This window comes from Aricia agestis, chromosome Z (assembly GCF_905147365.1).
Source record: "Aricia agestis chromosome Z, ilAriAges1.1, whole genome shotgun sequence".
Classification (NCBI taxonomy): Eukaryota; Metazoa; Arthropoda; class Insecta; order Lepidoptera; family Lycaenidae; genus Aricia; species Aricia agestis.
In genome coordinates this window covers 31,789,206-31,813,997 of record NC_056428.1, presented here as the reverse complement: position 1 = coordinate 31,813,997, position 24,792 = coordinate 31,789,206, and the positions used below count along the sequence as shown (strand labels likewise).

Below are 24,792 nucleotides of genomic sequence, written 5' to 3'. Positions count from 1 at the left end.
TTGAATCCTCCTAGACCCACTTGCGCTGTTCTGGGTTAAATTTAAAACTGGGTTGAATGTTATCGTTCTTTGTTTTCACGAAGGACACGTTTAACTCAGATTGAATCCGAACCTAGAACTGTGCAAGTGTACTTTAAATCATGAAGTTTGCGGTAAAATGAGCAGACATAGAGACACTGTCTACTGTCTCGTTTCTCAGGCTTCTCGGAATGAATCTGGGTAGGCAAGATAGGAGATAAGAACAATGAATATTGTGGACACTAACACGATTTCACGTTAAAGTTTTCGCTATTGTGCAAGGATACCTATCGCTGGCTATATTAAGACTACATTAGATTTCTACACATATATCTATGTAGATTAAGTGACATGTATCATCATATATATTTGGGATAGCAGCACCAAATTCGGAATTATTTCTGTAAGGCCTATTTGAATTATTAGAGTTTCTTAAGCTGGTTTTATAGTCGCCAGCGGATTGTAGTTGATTTTGTATGCTTTGGTTACCCGTGCTAAACACATTGTGCCTTTGCATTGCTTATATTATATTCTATTGATCACACCAATTCTGATATATTTTATGAGGATCGCGGGAGAAACGCACAAGCAAAAGGTTATCATAGATTTTTATAAATATCGAGATTGAGAGTTATTTTAATAGTTTATCATTGGTTAACATTTGACGCAGCTTTGGTGTGGTCTTACAAATTTGCTTTGTACACTATAATGTCTGCGTATAACAGAAACTTATACCTTAGTGAAGTAAGTTAATGAAGCGCGATCGTGACTTATAATTAAGTACTTACATAAATATTATATTTAGTAATTCACCTCATATATAAAATATGAAAATCCAAAAAAAGCTCAGTGTAATGGTTAGTGTAGATAGAATAAGACGTAGCGTGCGATCGGTTTTAACTAGCGTAGTACTGTCATGTATTCGACTTAATTGTAGATTAGCTTAAACGGGGCTAATTAAGACGAGTAATCTGTTTAAGCGGCATAATCATCGATCCCCCTTAACCGTAGATTAAGTGGTCGTCGGTTAACAATTTTCGGACATAATTTACCCACGTGTAGAGGTTAAATCGCGTCGTGAAACGTGCGATGCATTTGACCATTGTGTTGCTTGTAGATAGCTTTCAACGTTCTCGTATAATCAAATTATTATGTTATATTACGTGTAACAGATTTTCGGCAATATGTTCATATGAGGGTTGATAAAAATGACGACTTTACTACGTCGAATCGGCGCATTAGTGTTTGAACGAAATGTAAAGTCACAACCACTTGTTACTTGTAGAGTCCTCCCCTTATGTTTGTTTTAGTACCTGCGATGTTATAAAACCGATAATCATAATCCAATAATTTGTTTTATAATCCAATTTTTTGCGTATTTAACACCTATTGTTTTAGTATGTAAAGAGTACAAAAATAATTTACATGACGATACATAGGAGGCTCTAGTTTCCGTTCGTAGCTTTAGGCTCTACAAATGAGGTTATTTTTAATACAGTATGCATTAGTGCTTGACAATATCAGTTATCGCTTTAAATGTGATATGCTTTAAGTGTCTATAGCATTTTGTAATCGAAGTGTAATAAGTATTTGAAAGTAAGGGTGACATGTTTTGTTTACTCGTATTTTACTTCGTGCAATTTCGCTGACATGCTCGAAGTCGCTTACTCGAAGTTGTTCGCCTCGGCTTTCCGTTACTAGAAATTTAGCTGATAGCAAACAAAATAGACGGTGCGTCGACGATGCGGTGTAATATCGTTTGGCATAATTTTGAAATTTATTTTGTATGAATAAGAGAATGTCTTTGGAAATAGCAAACAAAATTGACGATGCGACGTTGCGGTGTATGTTTGGCATTATTTTGAACTTTATTTTGTATGAATAAGGGAATGTTTTTGGAAATAGCATCACATCTTGCTGTTTTGGTGGGAATGAGGTTGTAAAGTTGGTTCGCGAGTATAGAGCGATTCTAATGCCTCGACGAAATCGTATGAAAACAGGCTAAGAAGATCGATTGTACCATCGACGGGTAAAAGAACATTGTTAAACGGTGCAAAATTGTTGAACATGTCAAAGTCTAGACTCTATAACATCCAGTTTAACAATTATTAACAATGACAGAAAGTTTTTTTCATATTTTTATAAAAAAAAAACACCAAAAACTTAGGATTACATTTTGTTGTTGATATTATATTATAATTCTACTGAAATTGGGACTCTGAAACTTCAATATTAAGATTTCGATATAATTCTACTACTATATTGTAAAATTCTAGATTTTCATAATGTATCTATAATAATTTGGTAAGTCTGTTAGTTTCATATTAAGTAAATAATTTGTACTAAGAAAACAGTATGTTCAAGGAAAAACGCCATATGTCATTCTCAGGATGCATATTTTTGTACAGACCATCTATGTACTGAACTGGTGGGACGCCTAATCGAGGATCTATCTTCACCTTCGGACTATCGTACTTTCACAGTCTTCGTAAACAACATCTGTAGTGAAGCGGCGCGAGTCGCGACACTTCACGGTTCTGCCCCGTAGTGCGGCTTAGCTCACACGACTTCACAAAAGGAGTATTTGGCCAAGGAACGTCGCGTCTCTGCCAAATATTCTTTGTATGAAATCGTTTCGTATGGCTAGTGCGGTCACACCGATTCAATATTGAGAACATCACTAGTTGATCCCGATGGGTCGTCCTACCGGGTATCGTTTTAGGTGGGAGGCCACCGCTCCTGTCCGGAGCCGAAGGGCACGGCCGACTGGCCTAGGCACCACCGTCCTACAGAATACTGCCGTCCTGCGGCGGGGGAGTAGGATACGCCAGAGCCCATTACCTTTCCCTTTAGTTTATTTATAACTCTCCGAAACTTCCGAACACATTTCTTGATTGGGCCGGTAGGAGATAAAATCTTATGTCAGCACATAAGATTTTATCTCCTACCGGCCCAATAGTGTTGTCGCATTTGCTCATGCACGGTCGTGCGTGTGCAAGTGAGACAGCCCCTGAATTAAATGTGTTCGGAATCCTTTACCCTTAAGTGAGTTTCGTACCAAATATTTTCGTCACAACGTATCGCTTAGTTCTTAGTACCTTGTGTTTAATTAAAAAAACTTTAATGATTATTTACTGTATAAATAATTTATGAGACGAGTTTGTTTATTGTATATTGTTTTGAAATTAGTTAAAGCCAAATATAAAGTAGCATAAGCTTACATAGGTGTATTCTAAATGTAAACTAGATTGAACTTATTACATATACAAAATTTAATATTCACTCTTAGTACTTTAAGTGACCCCTTGAGTCCTGTTAAGAATCTACCCTTGCTGTTATGTTAATTTTAAATTATATTTGTACTTTCCTCGATTTCCGTATGCTAGTCTTAGGTACTTTTACAAATCAGTGTTTTGTGTTTTCTGATTGTTTTATTTTTAATTCGAAAAGACGTTCCATTCCAGTATTTTCTTTATAAATAGGTATTCGTTTTAACTTTCAATATATAAAATGAATGTATAATTGTTAATTGTCGTCTAATAGCTTGAACTTCTACACTAGATTTAAATGTATAGATTAGGCAATTCCAAAGTGACGTTTTCGCTTGTATTTTCTCTATGTGATATAAGTAGATCTTCGTATAATACCTAAATTACATGTAATTATGTACCCTACCTAGTTATCTAGTAATGGTGAGATTGCTTTCACATCTTAGACATTTTGTAAACGGCTCAGGCACAAACCGATTCACCGAATGCACAATACAGAGGTTCGTTAAATTGTTTGTGCAAAAGTCCTGTGCTGTGCGTAAGTGTTTTTGTATTGTGTGGCCTGTGACTCGAGTCATTCCTTCTCTAACCAACTAGTGCCTGAGTGCGTAGGGACGTTATTCGACGTATCAAAACTAGTCGGTCAAATTTTGTCGTTTTTTGGATTGCTGCACCATTTTAGATATAAAAGTCCCGCTATGTATGCGACACTAAGATTTTCGGACTGTAATAAATTCATCAAAAATCTATTGAATTTCATTGAAACTGTTTTTTCAGTCGGTTGACATTGCAACGAAATTAATGAGAAATGGGTCGTTCAAAACTAGAATGACTATGATAATATAATCTAGATATAACTATCCATCTATACTTCTATATATGTAAAACTCAAAGGTGACTGACTGATTGACATAGTGATCTATCAACGCACAGCCCAAACCACTGGACGGATCGGGCTGAAATTTGGCCTGCAGGTAGATGTTATAACGTAGACATCCGCTAAGAAAGGATTTTGATAAATTCCAAACCCAAGGGGTTCAAATAGGGTATGAAAGTTTGTATATAATAATACTTCTTAACGCGAGCGAAGCCGCGGGAAACAGCTCGTATATTATAAGGGTTGATTCAGACCGCAACGCGACGCGTAGATGCATTTCGAAATTTGTACTGAATTGACAGATTTTAACTGCGTGCGACGTCTCGCAAATCTGTCAAATCCATACAAATTTATGACGCGCCGCGCCTCGTCTCGCCTCGTCGCGTTGCGGTCTGAATAATTGACCCTAAAGCGGCAGAGTTTGTTTGTTAGTTTGAACGCGTTAATCTCAGGAACGACCGGTCCGATTTGAAAAAATCTTTCAGTTTTAGATAGCCCATTTATCGAGGAAGGCTATATTTCATCACGCTAATACTAATAGGAGCGAAGAAATAGAGGAAAGTGTGGAAAAACGGGGGGAAATTATTTGAAAGGGTATATTTAAACGCGCTAATCTCAAGAACTACTGGTTCGATTTGAAAAATTATTTCCGTGTTAGATAGCCCATTTATCGAGGAAGGCTAAAGGCTGTATTTTATCACGCTAAGACTAATAGGAGCGAAGAAATAGAGGAAAGTGTGGCAAAAACGGGGGAAATTATTTGAATGGGCTTATTTTCTCAGGTCATTCTCAGGTCTTGTCTGCTCAGGAACTACTGTCCGATTTGAAAAATTATTTCAGTGTTAGATAGCCCATTTATTGAAGAAGGCTATAGGCTATACTTTATCACTCTAAGACTAATAGGAGCGAAGAAATAGAGGAAAATGTGAAAAAACGGGAAATTATTTGAAAGGGCTTATCTCACGAACTACTGGAGCAATTTTTCTGTTATTTGGCACAAATAAGAAGCAGACAACGTGAAGGATCATAGGCTATATTTGTGGACTAATTTGTCCGTGAAATATCTAATTCACGCGGGCGAAGCCGCGCGGAACGTTATATTTCACGTGGTCACTACATCACGCGTTAAGAGGATTCCACACCGCCCTTTTTTCCATACAAACGTTGTCCCCTGTTTCCTCCCTGGATAATGCTAGTAGAGTTATAATTTTTTTCCTGAATATCTACGGCCACTAATACAATGTCCCTATGTTTTCTTTTTTTCATAATTTAATTATTAAATAAGATATGAACGTTCAAAAACCCAAAAAAAATGGCCAGATTTTCCACTGTGTTCAAACGTCCAGAAAACAGATTTGGCTAGATTATATAAAAAAAGCAAAACATAGGAACACAGTTCAAGCCTTTTTTTAATCTTTAATGAAAAAAGTACTTAAATCGGTTAAGTTTTGGAGAAGGAATCAGGGGACAACGAATCGTTGATTTTCTGGATTTTCTGCAGTTGTCTCTATCGCGTTCTGCGGTATAGGCTTGAGGTAAGGGAGACAGCTATAGATATTACACGTACTTTTTTTAGGGTTCCGTACCTCAAAAGGAAAAAACGGAACCCTTATAGGATCACTTTGTTGTCCGTCTGTCCGTCCGTCCGTCTGTCAAGACCCTTTTTCTCAGGAACGCGTGGAGGTATGAAGCTGAAATTTATATCAATTACTCAGGTCTACTGTCCCTTGAAGCTGTGAAAAAATCAAACTTCTAAGCCAACGCAATCAAAAGATACAGCCGTTTATGCCGCAAATTTTCGACACTTGCAAGGGAATCAAAACCTACAGGGTGCTTCCCGTGAACTCAGAATCTTGAAATTTGGTACGAAGCAACGTCTTATAGCATAGATAAAGGAAAAATTACGAAAACCATAAATTTTTAGTTACATCACATAATATATTTTTTTTTAATAATTTTAAACTTACTACCCATTTCCTCATAAACGCGTAGAGGTATTAAATTGAAATTCATACCAAATACTCAGGTCTATAATACCTTTAAGCTGTCGGAACCCTCGGTGCGCGAGTCCGACTCGCACTTGGCCGGTTTTTTTCATTTCTCTAGCCGCTGTTGTATCCTCTTAACGCCTGGACCCATTTTGCTGGGTATAAAGATACTTTGAGTCCCGAAAAATAACAGGATACATTTTGTCCCGGGAAAATGTACGGTTACTGCACAGTATACTTTTATGATTTGCGCGTAAACTATTCAATCTGTTTTGATGGAATTTGGTATGGAGATTGGAGATAGCTACTAATTTGAATCTGGGACAAGGAATATTTTTGTCCCGGAAAAATGTGCGGTTCCCACACAATATACTTTTCTGATTTGCGTTTTACGTTTAAACGATTCAATCGATGCACGGGAACAATATACTAAAAGTCCCCGAGGGTCAAGAGTCAAGTCAAGTCAACAAGAGCCCGCGGTGGGGGAAAGGAGGAAAGGTCTCTTTTTTAAGGTTTTTGCTTGTGTCTCGAAAATTATTTACTTATAATATCTCCTTAGTGACTTCTACATTAATTATCTACATTAAATGTCATATAAATTACGTCCAAACATTTTTACTGTGCGATCATTACTTTAGGAAATACAGAATAAGTAATGAGTATTAACACATTCAGTGCCTTTAACACACCAGTAGCCTTAGCACGGCCACCAGTAGAAATGCGAAAGTATGGACAAACTGTGGAGATAAACTTAAGGTAGCGTTCCGCTAATCTTTATTGCCATGCCGCGAGCACGTCGGGCGTGCTCTCCGTTTTTCATCAATATCTCAAAGATATGACAGTTTTTTTCACCGAAACTCTCAGAGCATTAACTTTGTGCCGTAAGCTAATGAATTCTTAAAAGGGTACGCTTGCATTGTTTTTCCATACAAACGTATTCCCCAATTTACTCCCTGGACAATACGTTTAGACCACGGAATATATAACACTAAAGGAAGGGCCATAGCAAGTAAGTTTCATTGAAACTGCTGTCGCCAAACTCACACAGTAACATTTTACGCACACAAAAGAAATAACCAATCACAAAGAGATTTCTTTTTTCAATACAATGTCGTAAAAACAACCCTAACCCTTTTGAAATAAAGAAGATTTTAAATTTAGCAATATCGGCTCTGACTGCCGAGTTCAGTTATTCAACGCTAGATGGCGCTTGACAGCTAAATATGATAAGACTTGAAGCTGTACGTAATTTTACACCTTACGTCAACTAACGTAAGGTTTAAATCCGTACTCACGAATTTCCTTTTGCGTGCGAGTTATGTCCAGCTGGACATAACTATGGCACCAGCAGGCCTACTACGAAACTGTTTTGAGACTCAAACAATCGGACGAGAATGCCGCGTCCTGCTCTAACAACGTCATTTCTCGTTCGTTAAAGTAGAACGCGGCATTCTCGTACGATTGTTTGAGTCTCAAAACGGTTTCGTGGTACGGGCCCAGGCACGCGGGCCACGCCCATATGCCCTTTCCTGTAGTGTTATATATTCCGTGGCTTAGACAAATGATTTTTATACAATATTATGGTTTGTTAAAGCTACGTTTGATTTTATCTAGTAATAAATAAAAAATATGACCCTTAAAAATCGCAAAAAATGAGTGCCCAGTACCCCGCCAATCGACCGACTGACCTCCATTAAACAAGTACTTGTATAATGGAGGTCAGTGTCTTTAAGATAAAATAAAAACGTACGTTCACGGAGAAATTGACGGATGACAGCTGGTCCAAGTTCCAACAAGGTTATAAATGAACGTGGGCGGGGGCTGGTAAAGGAGAACTGTGCAAAATGGCGTTTTTGTATGATGACAGCGTTAGTTCCTTTTTAAGCCACGTGCATTTTTTAAAACCATAAACTTTAACCAAAGATTTGACATTTTGCAGTTAAAGTTAGCTGGTGCAACCCAACCTAAGTAAAGTACACACCAGCGAAATCGATTTTGCAGTTTTGCTGTAGAGTGCAGAGTGCTGTTGTTATGTCACGAGATCGAGAAAGGACAAGAGAATAGAAATGTTTATTGCAGAAAATAAAGTTTTGTCGGGCGATAGCACTGATAGCCGAATCTTTGCGCATCGAAGAAGCAATCAACATTAAGGTTACTACCACGGAGGTTACTACTTACTACAATGCAATGGAACGGCCGCGCGCGGTATTATTACAGCGCTATCTATTATGAATTATTGGAAATAACTTACGCCATGTCCCGTCCCGGCTCTATGCCGGGACATGGCATATGATAGCGGATAGTAGGCCGTCTATCACCATTCCGAAAGTACTTATTGAGCGTGAGTTTTCTGTGCTTCCACTATTTGGTAACAGATGGCGTGTCAAAATTAAGTTAAATAAATTTTAGAAAGTTCCACTACTTGGTAGCAGATGGCATGTAATAATTAAAATTAAAATTAAGTATTTATAATTAGACGATGCCCGCAACTCCGTTGCGCCAAAACTCGTTTATCGCGCAGGAACCGTGCATTTTTCTGGGATAAAAATATCCTATGTCCTTTCCCGGGACTCAAAATATATCCATACTAAATTTCAACAAAATCGGTTCAGCGGTTTGGAGTTTGGACGTGAAGAGGTGACAGACAGACAGACACACTTTCGCATTTATAATATTATTATTAGTATATTAGTATGGATATGGAAATATTTATTTAATTATGAACAAACCCAATTTAAGAAACAATCCACGTAAGAACTTACTTGTCCTTACAATTTATCATGAAATGATATAGGATTGTAAATAATAATATGTATTTTGTAATAATCATATTGTAATATATTCCGTGGTAATAATATCTAATAATATTTAGCAGTAAGATTACTTAACTATTTTTCCATTTGTTTAATATCGATAGATGGCGCTCGAAAATTTGGTGAGGGAGTAAGTAGGGTTTCCAACCCTCCCGGATTGCCCGGGAGACTCCGGTAATAATGCTTAACCTCCCGTCCTTCCGGAGAACGATAATTTCTCCGGTTTTTCACAAATAATTATTGCTTAATATATTGGCTTTACTGAAAAATTGTGAGATGAAGTTGGACTGGACAATCATATGCGGCGCACCTTTTTTAAAGACTTTCAGTCGTGGCGGCATACAATTTTCTCGTGACACGTGAGCCGTGTCATACGCCATAGAAGTAGATGACACGGCTACCGTGTCACCCGCCACGTTCAAAAAGGTTTATTGTTTTTCTTGGTTTTTACGTGTTTATTAATTTGATTTATTTAATTGATTGATGTTAACGGAAGGCTACGTTGTTTTGAGTTGATTTCGAGTAGTTTTACTAAGTTTAAACCTGAAAATGGCAGTTAAGCGATTTTTTTATTCAGATGTTGCAAACCTATTGTAGGTTTCAAAGTTAGAAAAATGAGTATATTAAATAGATCTGGGTTTCCGATGTAAATTATACGTTCGTAGATAAATTTAAAGAAGTTCGTTGTTAAGTTGTTTTAACCGACTTCCAAAAAGGAAGAGGTTATACGTTCGGCTGTGGATATTTTTTTAATGTGTGTTCAAACGATTACTCCGCCGTTTGTGAACCGATTTTCAAAATTTTTCTTTTGTTGTATGGGGTATATTTTGTTCCGATTGATCCTGTTCCGAGTTGGTACCATGTTCACAAAAGTGGTGGTCTGTAGCTCTACCACGAGTTTAAAGCTATAGTATTTTTCGATACTCGATACCGACTACCGTAAATTTTTAGTATAGTTTAGTACTTTTTTCAATTCATAGAATATTCAGAAACGAAGCCTAAAGACGCGGCTGCCGTGTAAATCTCCCCCCCCTGAACTAATTCAATTAAACGGCTGCTTTTGGATCAGCTGTAGTGTTGAACGTTTTGAGCGACTCAAATATTCAATTAAAAAGCTAGACGTGTGATTGAATGGCGTTGTTCAGTCAAAGGGCTAGCTGTTTGATTGTCCGGCTATTTTAACCAGTGGACAATAACACAGTAAGCCCAAACCCCTAAATTTAGTCTATATGTTACGGCTAATAGCTGAAGCTAATAATATTAAAATAAAATAAGAAATTAAATGGGGCTCCTATACAAAAAACACAATTTTTGGCCTAATTTTTCTCTATAATGGTACGGAACCCTTCGTGCGCGAGTCCGACTCGCACTTGGCCGATTATTTTTATAATAAAATGCGTCTGAAAGGCCATGCTCAAAGTAACACTCCTGCCTATTGTGGACGCACCTTTGCACCATCTTTTCCCAGAATTACAAGTGCAAACATATTGTTTGGAAATTGCCGTTTTGTCATTTGTGTTGGTTTGAAGATTAAACATACTTTTCATAGAAGTTTTAATTATGATTTGTTACGATAACTACACATCACGATACATTTGATCAAGAATGATTACGATGATGTGCTTGGAACGAATGATGTTTCTTTGTTTTATATGTTTAGTTAATGGTGAAAGTAAGTACTTAGATTATATTATTTCTAGAGATGTACCGATCATGACTTTGGCCGACTAGCCGACTAGCCGATTAGTCGGCTGCAAAGAAGCCGACTAATCGGCCGACTAGTCGGCCAAGCCGATCATGGTTTCGGAAGTTTCCGTAACGCTTTTTTACTGTTGTTTCGCGTCGCACACGCTGCCTGCAAACGTGTCGAATCGTGTTAAGTATGTTTACTTCGCGTACGTTACTTTATTTTTAACCGACATCCAAAAAACGAGGAGGTTATATGTTCGGCTGTGGATGTTTTTTTTTGTTTAGCTACAGTTGATGATTTCTATTAAATATTTCATGTACCTACATGAAATCTCGATTTTATAATACATACTTAATTTGTTGTTAAAATTATATTTACAAAAATAATTTATTTACTAGCAACTAGCAAGTAATTTCAGAAACACTACATTTAATTTTAAAATGTGTAACACTGATTGAGTGTAATCTGAACACATTATACCTACTTAAATAACAATCAAGGTTTTTCTTTAATATAATTTCAATAATAGAAAAAAAGTAAAAAGCCGATTAGTCGGATTAGTCGGCTTTTTTCCGACTATTCGCCGACTACAAAAGTGGCCGGATAGTCGGCTTTACCGACTAGTCGGCACATCTCTAATTATTTCTCCATTTCGAGTTATCTACTTCATGATCCCCCCATCTTTATTTATTGTGTGCATTTGTGTGTTTTTATTGTTATTGTACCTAAATATTTCTTTTAAAATTGGCTGCTTGTTTATTATGTACCTAGTCGCGGGAAACACACAGTATTTAATTAAATGTCTATTCCCTAGGCTCCAAAGAAACAAAGGTAAATATAAGTAACTCAACGCCTCGGGTTGGAAATAACTTATCTACACTACCTGCCTATCCTTTGGAAGTTTTTTCTACTAAGAGAACTTTGTGGTTACACAGACCAGAAGCGTTAGTGAGTATATCTTGCATATTGTTCCAAACCGGTCAAATCATAAGATTTCCATAGTAGACAACATCTTTTTGAATAGAATTAACTCAAACAAATATTGAAAAAAAATATTATATACTGTATATAATAAGTTACAAATTTTCAGCAACCTTATCAGTCGTCTCTTGTACTACAAGCACCTAGAGTTGTAATTCAGAGACAACCATTTTCCGTGATCCAACTTAAAAGGCTCCTAGGGCTGGGTGTAGCTCCCTATTTCCATAAGGTTTGCTATTATTTTTTACAACTATTTCCATAAGTTTCGCAAAAGGTTATTCTTTTGATTCATATATACATATAAAGTCAATGACATGTAACAGCAAATTTTTCGTTTCGTAGAAGATTTTATACCAATTGTGTTCATTTTTAGTTTAACTTCGAGCCTTTTGACCGACGACGTATGAAACCAGTCTTGATACTTGCCTTAAAAAAACAAGGAATTTCTCCAATACAAGTTGTGAGTATTTATCCTGTACCTATAAACTGTATTATCTATACAGGGTGTAACAAAAATAAGTCAATTTTTTTTTCAGTTTTGTATGTCGAAACTCATGACGCTCGGGCCCTTGCTCATACAAAAGTGAAAAAAAATTTCGTCATTCAGCGCTGCTACTTTCACAGTGAACTCTCTACAAGGAACACGTACACACCCTAAAGTATTATCACTTATTTTTGTTACACACTGTATAAGCCGACTGCATAATGCGGTCGTTGCACGGCGATCTGCAGTTTTCATATCCACTAAATTCATATCCGCAATACACGGACCACTCGAGCAGTTCTTGAGCGGCCGGTACTTTTAACGCGACCGCTCTAGAGCAGTCGGTCCCGACTGCAAGATGTGGTCGCCGCACGGCGATCTGCAGTTTTTATACTAAATTCATATCCGCAATACACGGATCGCTCGAGCAGCGGGGCTAAAATGGTCACATTTAGCAATTCCTCTCAATCAATTCAGCAAATGAATTGTCAAAACTGTCAAACTGACAAATGTCAAAATTAGTACAAAAATACAGAAATGAATTGCAAGCAGAGTTGCAATTTGCGATTTTAGAAAAGTTAATCATATTATGATTCATATCATGATTCTTCAAAGCGACCATTTTAGCCCCGCAGTTCTTGAGCGGTCGGTACTTTTAACGCGACCGCTCTAGAGCAGTCGGTCCCGAGTCCCGACTGCAAGATGCGGTCGCCGCACGGTGATCTGCAGTTTTCATACTAAATTCATATCCGCAATACACGGACCGTTCGAGCAGTTCTTGAGCGGTCGGTACTTTTAACGCGACCGCTCTAAAATAAAAAATAAAATATGTTTATTTCAGGTAATAACCCATAGAGAATAATTCTTTAAACTAGCAGGAAATAATTGTTATTAATTTAAATATTTGCCACCCTCTGGTGCACCGGATACATGCATGTGTGCATGGACCCAGTGCTTCAGGAGGGGGCTGTCCAGCTTATCACTCTAAGGTTGGGTTGCACCAACTAACTTTAACTATAACTGTAACTACAATTCAAAATATCAAATCTTTGGTTAAAGTTAAAAATGGACAAATGGGCGCCATCAAGACGCCATATTTGCCATATTTACGCTGCTGATCCACACTCGCGCGACAGCGCGCCGCGAACCACGGCCCAGATCGCGCATGTTGCCACTTTTTAATTTCTTCAGTTTCTTGCCGCACTATATATATATATATATATATATATATATATATATATATATATATATATATAACCACAATGAATTAATGCATTAGAAATAGATAGACGAGTAAAAGGCACTTGGAAGAAGTATTGGGGATTATATATATAGAGATTATATATATATATATATATATATATATATATATATATATATATATATATATATATATATACAGGGTGTAACAAAAATAAGTGATAATACTTTAGGGTGGGTACGTGTTCCTTGTAGAGAGCTCACTGTGAAAGTAGCAGCGCTGAAAGACCAAAATTTTTTTTCACTTTTGTATGGGGAAACTCGTGACGCTCGGGCCCTTGCCCATACAAAAGTGAAAAATATTTTTTGTCTTTCAGCGCTGCTACTTTCACAGTGAGCTCTCTACAAGGAACACGTACCCACCCTAAAGTATTATCACTTATTTTTGTTACACCCTGTATATATATATATGTTGATGGTACGATGACGATTGATTATTGATATAGAGCAAAAAAGTTAAAGTGCCTACCTGTTGTCATCATTGATACCGAGCAAAAAATGTTTGAAAAATTAAGTTTAAATATTTAATTTATTTTGTTTTCCCGGGGCTGCCGAAAATATCAAGCTTTAATGTAATTAATTCCAATTTTTTACATAATCTGCCAAACTCTTCATTAAATTGAGGGTCATAATTAATCCTAATTAAATGTCTCTGAGTACAGCGGTAAATGTATAATATTGTAAATTTTAATGATAATGGACTTATTTCAGACGTGGCCTAACAAGCCACCTGAAGTTGCAGAGCTGCAATCGCCCTACAACCAAATAGAGGACCATGGGACCGATGAGGCAAACTTCAACGCTGAAGTAGAGAAAATATTCGAAGAATAGCATTAAGCTTCGTTCTAATTAAAATAAGAATATCATGGGTTCCCAAACTTATTTTGTCTACTGCCCACTTTGAGAACAAATTATGTTTTAGCGCCCCCATTGTTTCAATTTCATATGCATCCAGATGAAATAAGTCGCCCCCTAAGCCTCCTACACAACGCTCCCCTGAACAACCTTTTCTGATAATCTGCGTGCTGGCAGCGTTTATTAAAAGTAGGAAAATAATTATTATTTTCGTGTGGGCTTAGCTGTGTTGGCTTTTTTTCTGACGCGAGATTAGACAAAAATATCGGTGTGAAGGTACCGAAAACAATAATTGTTAAAATCGTTGAATTTCGTACGGACATTCGCTGAGGGGTAGACAAAAGCGGACGTAGAGGGGATAACAGCTGGCTGACAATCAAATATTGGACAGCACGCTCATCACTCTCCTGCCAATGGAATTATAGTTTTTTTTGGGGGATTACATACTAGCTCGCGTCAGAAAAAAGCCAACACAGCTTAACCTACACGAAAATAATTATTTTCGTGCTCGCAAGCCCGCAAGCCCTTCCCACCACACGATCGATTTAAAAAAAAATTGGGTGAGGAAGTACTGTAGAAAGTATTGGAATAATGTTAACTGACTAAGGCTGTTTTCGCGTGTAAACGCGTAAAGGTAAGCGTCCACATGTCGGTATCGTACCCAACGGACGTCTCACTTCAAACGGTTTTTTTTTACAGTACGTCCACTCGGTCCACTGTCTCGGAACCGTATGATTTACCTACTAGCCAGTATGTTTATCTTCAAATTAGTTCAAACAAAGTTACTAAGTCGAAATTTCTGCTTTCTACACTTCCATCCGCATCCCCATTTTGAGCATTAATTTACTAGGCTAGTCAGTAATCTGGATGCTGCCGATTCAGCGGATGTACTGTGAAAAAATTATCCGTTTGATGCAAGACGTCCGCGGTTGCGTACGATACCTACCTGTGGACGCTTACCTTTGGGCGGTACGTCACAACTGGGGGCCTACCACCACCTCTACTAAGCGACACCGTTTGACAGAATATAAGCATTTATTACTTTAACAATTAACGTCAAGCTAGTGATCTTAAAAAAGTTGATATTTCACAGCGGATTTCACAATGTTTTGCATTTTTTACTGTTTTTTAGTAAAATTATATTTAAAAAGTGAGTACGGTCATGTTATTGTAATCTTACAACAACGTGTTCTGGAAACACGATAGTTTTAGAAAAGGTCGTGGTAGGTCCCCTGCATGCGTCATAAACTGTCAACGGCTGCCATCGACTACCGCCGACTGCCGCCGACTCGTGCCGTCGACTGCCGCCGACACGTGCCACCGACAAGTGCCGTTCGTCTGTAAGAGCGCTAAAAGACGAAAATGTTTTACGGTAAATAAAATAAAAAGTATTGCTTATACATACATAATATACAATATAACGACAACTTGGCTTTAAATTTTCTTTACCAGGCCCATATTATTAAGGTGACAAAAATAAACTTTCGACATAGTTTTACTTCTAAAATCTGTGGTTTCGACAATAATAGGCTGACTTATTTATGTAACCATGACATTTTCAAATTGTATATGTAAAAGGCCGTATACACGATCGGTTCCAACCACCAACAGAGTCACCTTGGTAGGGTTGGAACAAAAATCAACCGTGTAGACGCTTGTTTTTGGTTGACCAACAAAAATATCCTTCAATTACCTTGGTAGTGAGCGCATCCCTCACGACCAATGTCAAATAGAGAACATTGAGTTGAAACGCAACCGTATAGACGCTTATTGGCGCTCAGTTGCACATTGATCGTCGGATGCGTTGCATGTGGTGTGTAGCGCCAGTAGCCAAAAATCTTAACATTGCTATTAAACGTTCTTCCACAGACACAGCTTTCGCATCAACAGTCATTAATGAACCCTTAATTACAAAACAAGACACAGGGCTTGTTTTGTAATTAAGGGTCGCACCATCTATATATATATATATATATATATACATATTATAAAACAAAGTCGCTTTTATCCCTCATGTCTCTTTGTTCCCTTTAATCTTTAAAACTACGCAACGGATTTTGATAATTCTTTCAGTGTTATATAGCCTATTTATCGATGAAGGCTATAGGCTATATTTTATCATGCTAAGACTAATAAGAGCAAAGAAACAGAGGAAAACGTGGAAAAAAACGGGGAAAGTTATTTGAAGGGCTAACTTGATCGCGCTAATCTCAGGAACTACTGATCCGATTTAAAAAATTCTCTTAGTGTTAGATATTCCATTTATTGAGAAAGGCTATAGGCTATACTTTATCACGCTAAGACTAATAGAATAATGTAGAAAAAACGGGGGAAATTATTTGAAAGGGCTTATCTCGCGAACTACTGGAGCAATTTTTATTTTATTTGGCACAGATAAGAAGTAGACCACGTAAAGGATCATAGGCTATCAATTTTAATCATTTTTTCAGTGGCTATATATTTTATACCCGTGCGACGCCGGAGCGGGTCGCTAGTTTCTAATAATTCGTTGAAAGTATTTTCGTCCTGGATTCTAAAATAATTGAGAAAATCATCAGAGTCCAATATTTTTAAAATGTTCAAAAATGGCTCAACGTTTTCCTTTCTTTTAACCACCGTTTCATCTACAACCGTCATTTTCTACGTTTTTTGTCATCACAATATATAACTATACAAGCCAGCGCTATTGCGGTCTTTTGAGGTTTAGATAGTGGTCCCGTTGTTCACTTTTCCACAGCCTAGCCAAGACAGACGAGTTGATTTACGTGTAGATAGAGATTCAACTTTGTTGACTCAACCAAGGTGACCTGTGTTGGTGGTTGGAACCGATCGTGTATACGGCCTTTAAGTATATTTATAAATTGTCATGGCATGCATAAGGTTTCCCGAAAACTTTTTCTTGCGAACACAATAATATTTAAATTATGTATTTTAATGGAAATAATTTAAAAGATTTTGAGAATAATGTAAGACGATAACTTGAAACCTTAGGAGGAATAGTGGAAAACCTGTAAATGTGAATTATTGTGATCGAGAATAGAAATGCAAATGCAAAATAAACAAATCGATTAACTTCTATCTACCAAGTACCAGATACTATGGAATTCACAGAACGGTAAGTTTAGTTTCGTCGTAAATTAACATAACTATTTTGTTAAATTAGTAGAGTTTTTTAACAATTTAAACGAGCAAATAACTGAGAAAACGCCTTATAGTTTTTACAACGATTTCAGTTGCGGAGCTCTGTTAAAACTATTACGACTCTGCAGGAGATAATATTAATTATGTCCATGTGTACCATCGAGGAAATTGATTCCTAGGCAGTTGACACACCAGCATCATTTGGTCGGATCATGCCAATTCAATGTTTAATTGTGATCTGTCGGCCGGGTTTCACGTAACGCGACCAAACTACGTAGGTCCCCCATCTGCCTATGAATCAACTTCTCTGATAGTGATTGGACGTCTCTATTACACTCGTAACCAAGTGCAACGTATGACCGACAAGACCGGACCAGGATAAACTTTTTGCTTTAACCATCAGATGCCTACTCAAAAATCTTCTTTCTTGGCTAATATCAGAAATTCAGGTGACTAAGTACATGATTTTACAATCTCTGATAACAACATTTTATATTAAACCCCTGAATTTCATCCAGAAACCAAGTTCTAGTATAACCAACGACAGAGATGTTGTTCGTCATTTTCAAAGCTACTCTAGCCCCGCGTTGTATTTGATGTTAAAAACGATCAAAACGCTCAAAATGCCCCCTTTTTTGAGCGTCAGATCGTTTTTTAACCTCAAATGAAACGCGGGGTAGGTATATATACCATCAAAGAAATTGATTTATAGGCAGTTGACTATACTACATTTGTTAGGATTATGTCAACTTAGGTTGAGTTGCACCAGAGGCGTGGTTAAAGTTAAAGTTAAGGTTAAAGTTATAGTTAAGGCTAAATTTAGCTTTAACTTTAATCTTAACTTTAACGGGAGAAATTGACAGATGTCTGTTGCGTTTATTTCTTTATTCAGGCTATAGGTAACGGGATTGAGAGTAAGTATAAAAAAAATATTATCCGTAAAAATCGACAGGAAAAATATTCCTAATAACAACACAGTAAATTTTCACGATTAAATGTCGATTTAAGTTGGTATGAGCGGTTATATTTAGCTTTATGATTAAATATGGCGTCCTTAACAAGAGATTTGACATTTCGCACTGTAGTTATAGTTAAAGTAAGTTGGTGCAACGGCTGGGTTTGACAAAACACGACCAAAAAACATAGGTCCGCCATCTGCCTAAGAATCAACTTCTCTGATGGTAAATATGAACAATATTATTGTTCCTATTACAAATAACACGTGAGCAATGAGCACATGTGCGGTGCACACAATACACCGTTATAGAATAATTAACATCACTTCAAACGGCAACTTTGTCGATAGTACATTCCCCAAAAGCTAATTACGGATCCTACTATTTTTTATTTATTTATTTTTAATAATTTATGTACACAATATAACCAGTTAACATAGAACAACTTAACACTTTGGGTGCGGAACCCTAAAATGCTATATTCTTCTCACGTGTTCCGCATATTTGAACATAATGTTTGAGATATAATATGTCTTCTCGTATTGAATGAATATTATACATAGGCATAAGGCAGCTGTACACACAGCAAACGCCAACTGTTTTTATTGAGTCGTTATTAAAATTCAGAACCAATTGTATATATTGCCACTAAGCAGTATGAGTATATTCACGGGTAAAGTCAGTCGCGCTTTCGTGGTACGAAATATCAAATATGTTTTCAATCAAACGCTTGTGATATAACATGGGGAGAGCGGCCAAATTTTTTTGTTATCTCCAAAATATAAAACTGCTTATAACTAAGGTACCTCGATTTTATTTGTTATAAGTATCTTCTAGTCGTTTCCTAGTTCAGGCTAGGGTTGACTTGGCTTGGACCCTGTCCGAGAAAACCTTGAAAATTTCTACATTTCAATCTCTGAAATCCCGATAATAGAACCAAGATAGTACTATTATGAAGTGCCTGAGTCCTGAGTGTGGTTTACTCCATGTATGATGTAACACGTAATCTGTGTCTTTACGAAAATACCTCTAATATCATATCTTAACTATGAGTTTAGAAAGAAGTATGTTAGCACTAATTAAGCTAACCATTTTAGAAAATAATATTACCTAAAACTTTGTTTTGCCTACTACAATTCAAAGTAAAAACTATGACCGTTGCCAGGACTCAAATTATCTTCATGCCAAATTACGTTCAAATCAGTCCAGTGGCTTAGAAGTTAGACGTGAACACTGAACATGTAATAGACAATTTCGCATTTAAAATATGCGATAGAGCTGAAATAATCGTGTCATTATAACGACGCCGATAAAAAATTATACCTACAGTAGTTATAAGTGATTCATTTCTCATAGTTGGCATTGTCTTTGGATATTGTCGATTCTATGCATGACTGAACTGTAACATGTTTTTGTCTCTTTGCCATTGTAGAAGGCAGAACGGTCAATAATTCATAATTACTACTTGCTTATTGCTATTATTAGCTGTGTAAAGAAATTATAATTTGTACAGCTACAGCATAAACACCAACTTTAACTATAACAAAACTTTATCTATAACAAAATGTCAAATTAAGTGTCAAATCTCTAGTTAAAGTCAGTTAATGGACTCCATGGACACCATAATCGACGATAACATTAACCTTAACTCTACGAATGATAAAAAATGTAACTATAACAATTATGCAAGTGCAACTTCCTACCCTATTAAGTCCTAACTGCATCACTCAGAGACGAGTAGTTATTAATAATTTATTAGTTATGTAAGTAATTAAAATATGATGATTTTGACAATAAACCCATTTTGACAATAAACACATACTTACTTACATTATCTGTCAAACTCTTCATTGAATTTAAGTTTAATCAATGATGAAAAAGTTTAATCATTATTTTATTAATGTCCCTGATTATGGCCGTAAGTATTGTGTAGGAAAAAAATAAAAATGCTGCCGAGATACAATAATTTTTGGTACCACCTGTGGTGTAAATTACTAGTTCCAAGAATTATAGCTAAAATTTCCGAGAAACACGCTTATTCCTCGAGCTATTGTGAAGATTTGTGTGAACTCTCAACATAAAAACTGCACCCCACGCATAAAAATAATAATTAATCGATGCGAGGAATTTTCTGGTACAAACTCAAGGTCGAGTACAAATTCCGTTAGTTGGAACAATGTGGTATAAAAAAGGACCTTTTATAAATTCTTACTTAAGGACCATATAATCCATACTTTATCCATACTAATATTATAAATGCGAAAGTATCTCTGTCTGTCTGTCTGTCTGTCTGTCTCGCTTTCACGCCAAAACTACTGAACCGATTGCAATGAAATTTTGTACACAGTTATTCTAGAGTCTGAGAAAGGACATAGGCTACATTTTGATGTGGGAAAATATCTTATTTCCATGAAAATATCGATGAAAATGAATTCGCATTGCGCGTGGCCAGCGCTCATCCCGGGGGTCCTGGGTTCGAGTCCCGCAGGCGGAACAAAAAAGTTTTCAATGTTCCTGGGTCTTGGATGTGTATTAAAATAAAATTTCAAAAATCTTAAATATATTTTATGTATAATATTATAAAAAATCCAGAAATATATCGATGCAATGAACATTTTAGTTCTAATACGATTCAACAGATGGCGTTTTATTTTACTTCATTGTAACATAGAACTAATCATACCTATTACTTATTAGTTAGTTGCTGTTGCCCGCGACTTCGTCCGCGTAGACTTCAGTTTATAAAGCGCGATGTCAACAAAATTGGTGTCAAAAGCTTTTATAAAAAAACCCTGGTACCCCTTAAATCAATACAGCTGTGCAGTGTGCACACAATAAGTATTTCATTTTTTTATATTAAACTTTATATTTTATGCCAAACTTTAAATCTTATTTAGCCAATTACACAACTTTACCCATAAACTATTTATCATTGATAGGTTTAAGGTTACGTCACTGCACAGATAAAATACTGAGTTATTAAATACCGTAGAATAGATATAACAATCGAAAAAAATCGAAACTTAAATGTAAGATGATAACACCTCTTATAGAAAGACTTTAGAGCAAGCGTCAGCGCGATGTAGAAGACGCACGGCGCCATCTATTATGAGTTTTTGGAACTAACTTAATTTGAACAAATTTACGCATTTTCACCCCCTTACAACCCTTTTTTCCAGTAAAAAAGTAGCCTATGTCCTTTCTCAGGCTTTAGACTATCTGTATACAAAATTTCGTTACAATCGGTTCGGTAGTTTTGGCGTTTGGCGTGAAAGCGAGACAGACAGACAGACAGACAGAGATACTTTCGCATTTATAATATTAGTATGGATTATGTGCACACTGCACAGCTGTTTTTGGGTATTTTGATTAATTAAGGGCCGCGCTACACCGGAATGGCAGCGGCGAGGCGAGCACTTTCAGCGCTGCCATTCCGGTGTAGCGCGGCCCTAAGAGGGGTACCACTTACCAGGGTTTTAAAAAGTTTTTAAATTTGACACAAATTTTGTTGACACCGCGCGCTATAAACTAAAGTCCACGCGGACGAAGTCGCGGGCAACAGCTAGTATTATTAATAAATAATATAAAAGCTTTACATATTAATCTCGAGCGTCTCCAAAGAAAAGTTTTCTCGATACTTATGTGCAGTGCCGTAAATAGGGCGGTGCCACCGGTGCCCAGGCACAGGGCGTAGACTCTGGGGGGGGGGGGCGCAAAAATGGCCAAACTAGGCAGGAGTATTAAATTTTCCGTTTGCTCCCGACAATAGTTCCCGCTGCGCCCCTAGAGCACCATTCCAACAGTAAAATAGACCTATACATTGCTTTGGGTAATATAATATCTAAAAAAGCAAGGGCGCAGTTGTAGAAGCTCGCACAGGGCGCAAAAAAGACTGTTTACGGCACTGCTTATGTGACATGAGGTTTTTTTACAGATTTCGCCTCTTCGAAGCCTGATCAGAACTCAAACAACATACCTACTCAATTTGCCTCTCAATTGAAATGAATTAAAACAACTGTTAGTACTTCGTAAAGTTCGATAGACTAACCAAATTACATTATTTTAATACCTACGACAATTATATTATATACTAACTGGTTACATGTTTATTGATACTTTGACTTCCTACTCGAGCTACCGCGTTCGGAATTTTCCATTATCACCCTTGTCAAAAATGTACTGGACAGAAAGATAAATTCGTAATCTTATTAGTGGTTCTTATCTAACCAGTACATAATCCGTGGCTCTACAATTTTATCATGATAGTTATTGTTGATAGTAACTATTTAAATAGTTAATAGCACTTAATGCTGGCCCTATAAAATACTAGATCCATAGATGAAATATTTTTTGTAAGACGACTCTTGTACACCTAATTCGTAATTCCGTTGATAAATTCTACCCCTTGAATTATAGTGGGAATAACCAGGTTAACATTTTACTGTAGTAAGTATTATATCTAGTAAAATTATTCAAAGATAAATTTTAAATTTAATATTACAAAATCGTATAAAAGTTGTTGATCTGCTTTTGTATAATTATTAATTATAGAACGCGGGTTACAAATTATAATACATTTTGTCTGAAACTTTTGCGAGAGAACATTCCACTTTATTTACAAACAAAACGCGTATTTAACTTTTATTTAATGACTTGACTGAATTATCTATTAACTTGAATAATGAATTACGATAATAACGTAACCATTTTAATAAATCTTAGATATTATGTATTTATAATCAAAATCAAAATATTTTTATTCAGAGTAATTTTTTTACAAAAATATTTCTGAACGTTGATACTAAGGTGCCTACCACCGGTTCGGGAACTAACCCGGCGAGAAGAACCGGCGTAAGAAACTCGCACGCGGCTATCTTTTACTAAAAAGATGGAAAATTACAATTTGAACATATATAGTGCACCAAGGGTTTAAATGAATATGTCAATGGGCGCTGCTGGTAAAGAAGAACTGCTAAAAGTGACATTTTTGTATGAAAACAGCGCTAGTTCCCCCTCTTGCCATATAGACTTACGGTCTAACTACAAAGGATTTAAAAACCTGTTGAACAGATAATTAGAAAAAAAATCAGTACATAATGGTCTTAAAACAACTGTTCAATAGATGTTTAAATCTTTTGTGATAAGACCGTTAATATCTAAGGGTGGGTTGCACCAGAGGCGTGGTTAAAGTTATAGTCAAAGTTATGGTTATAGTTAAGGCTAACTTTAACTTCAACTTTTACAACAGAATTTGACAGATGACATTACTTTAACCAAAGATTTGACATTTTGCATTGTAGTTATAGTTAAAGTTACAGTTATAGTTAAAGTAAGTTAATGCAACCCACCCTAAGATTTAGGCTAAAGTTTTCAAAGCAAGTACTTAATCTCAAATAATTCTGGGAACGGTAAAATATATAGAATGTGTGATTTTTTTTTACAAAACGTAATAATTTGAATAATTCTAACGAAAAAGAGATTTTAAAAAAAATCTCCACAGCCGAACATATTTAAACCTCCTCCTTTTTGGAAGTCGGTTAAAAAAACAAAGTCATTAGTCAACTTCACCGGCAGCAACAAGTCAATAACTAATAGAACGGCAATAAAGTTACGACAATTCTTTGTTCCAAATTGGCACTTTAAAAGTAATATTTTAATTAACAAAGAGACAAAATTCAGAAGGTAGAGAATTATATACTTAATATAATTTTTGTCAGGCGTGAAGAGCTACTAATTAGTATAACCTGGACATAATGTAGACATGAATGACGTCATTACATTGCTCCATCATAATATTGCATACCAGCCGAGTCTAAAGATATTTTGAGAAAGCTACTAAGTGGAGAAATCATATTGTTTACATGACGTTTGGTTAATTTAAGCATACTTATAGATAATTATGAATTTAAATATTCCTTGTTAAAAATATATTTTTAGTCTTTTAATACGAGTTATGAAGAATAATATGCATAAGATTCAACAGCTTGTCAGAAGGAGTAGACGCTTTACAATGTACTTACATCAATAATTACAGTTTAATTTTTAAAAGCTTCCTTAAAGCCTGAGCGCTTCGCAAGTTTTTAAGTGTACTACTGAGTTTTGTTTATGTTACAGGTGAGTAACTGTGCGCGTGAGTTGAGATGAAAAGAGCAGATGCACACCGGTGGCTGCGTGCGCGCATGTAGCTGGTAGTCGGTCCGTTGTCGGCGATCCAAACGCACGTACCCGCCGGACACGCGACAATGAGTTACAGCGGCAAAAGAAAATTATCCTTCCTCGGATTTTCGCCACAGGTAAGTGATTTTATATTGCGAATCGATGCATTATCGATTTAATTGATATCGTTATCTTATCGAGATGGACAAATGAATTCGATTCGTGCTCGTATCGTTGTAATATTATCAATAATATCTGTAAACTGTTCGATAACTACACTAATCAGTAATCAGTATCCATTGAA

The 24,792-nt window shown here is 36.4% G+C and overlaps 2 protein-coding genes across 3 annotated transcripts in view; both read left to right on the top strand.

The window, feature by feature from the left end:
• The first annotated feature begins 10,570 nt into the window (after window positions 1–10,570).
• On the top strand, window positions 10,571–14,211 carry LOC121738741. Its single transcript, XM_042130977.1, has 5 exons — window positions 10,571–10,637; window positions 11,470–11,603; window positions 11,746–11,865; window positions 12,010–12,096; window positions 14,092–14,211. The coding sequence occupies exons 1-5, from the start codon at window positions 10,571–10,573 to the stop codon at window positions 14,209–14,211; spliced, it is 528 nt and encodes a 175-aa protein (XP_041986911.1).
• A 10,273-nt stretch (window positions 14,212–24,484) lies between these two features.
• The window catches only part of LOC121738851 (anion exchange protein 3), a 100,035-nt gene continuing 99,727 nt past the window's right edge, over window positions 24,485–24,792 (top strand). For both annotated transcript variants that reach the window (XM_042131113.1, XM_042131109.1), the window contains exon 1: window positions 24,485–24,625. In XM_042131113.1, the coding sequence (XP_041987047.1) occupies window positions 24,575–24,625 (51 nt within the window). In that variant the 5' untranslated portion in view covers window positions 24,485–24,574. The remainder of the gene's footprint in view (window positions 24,626–24,792) is intronic.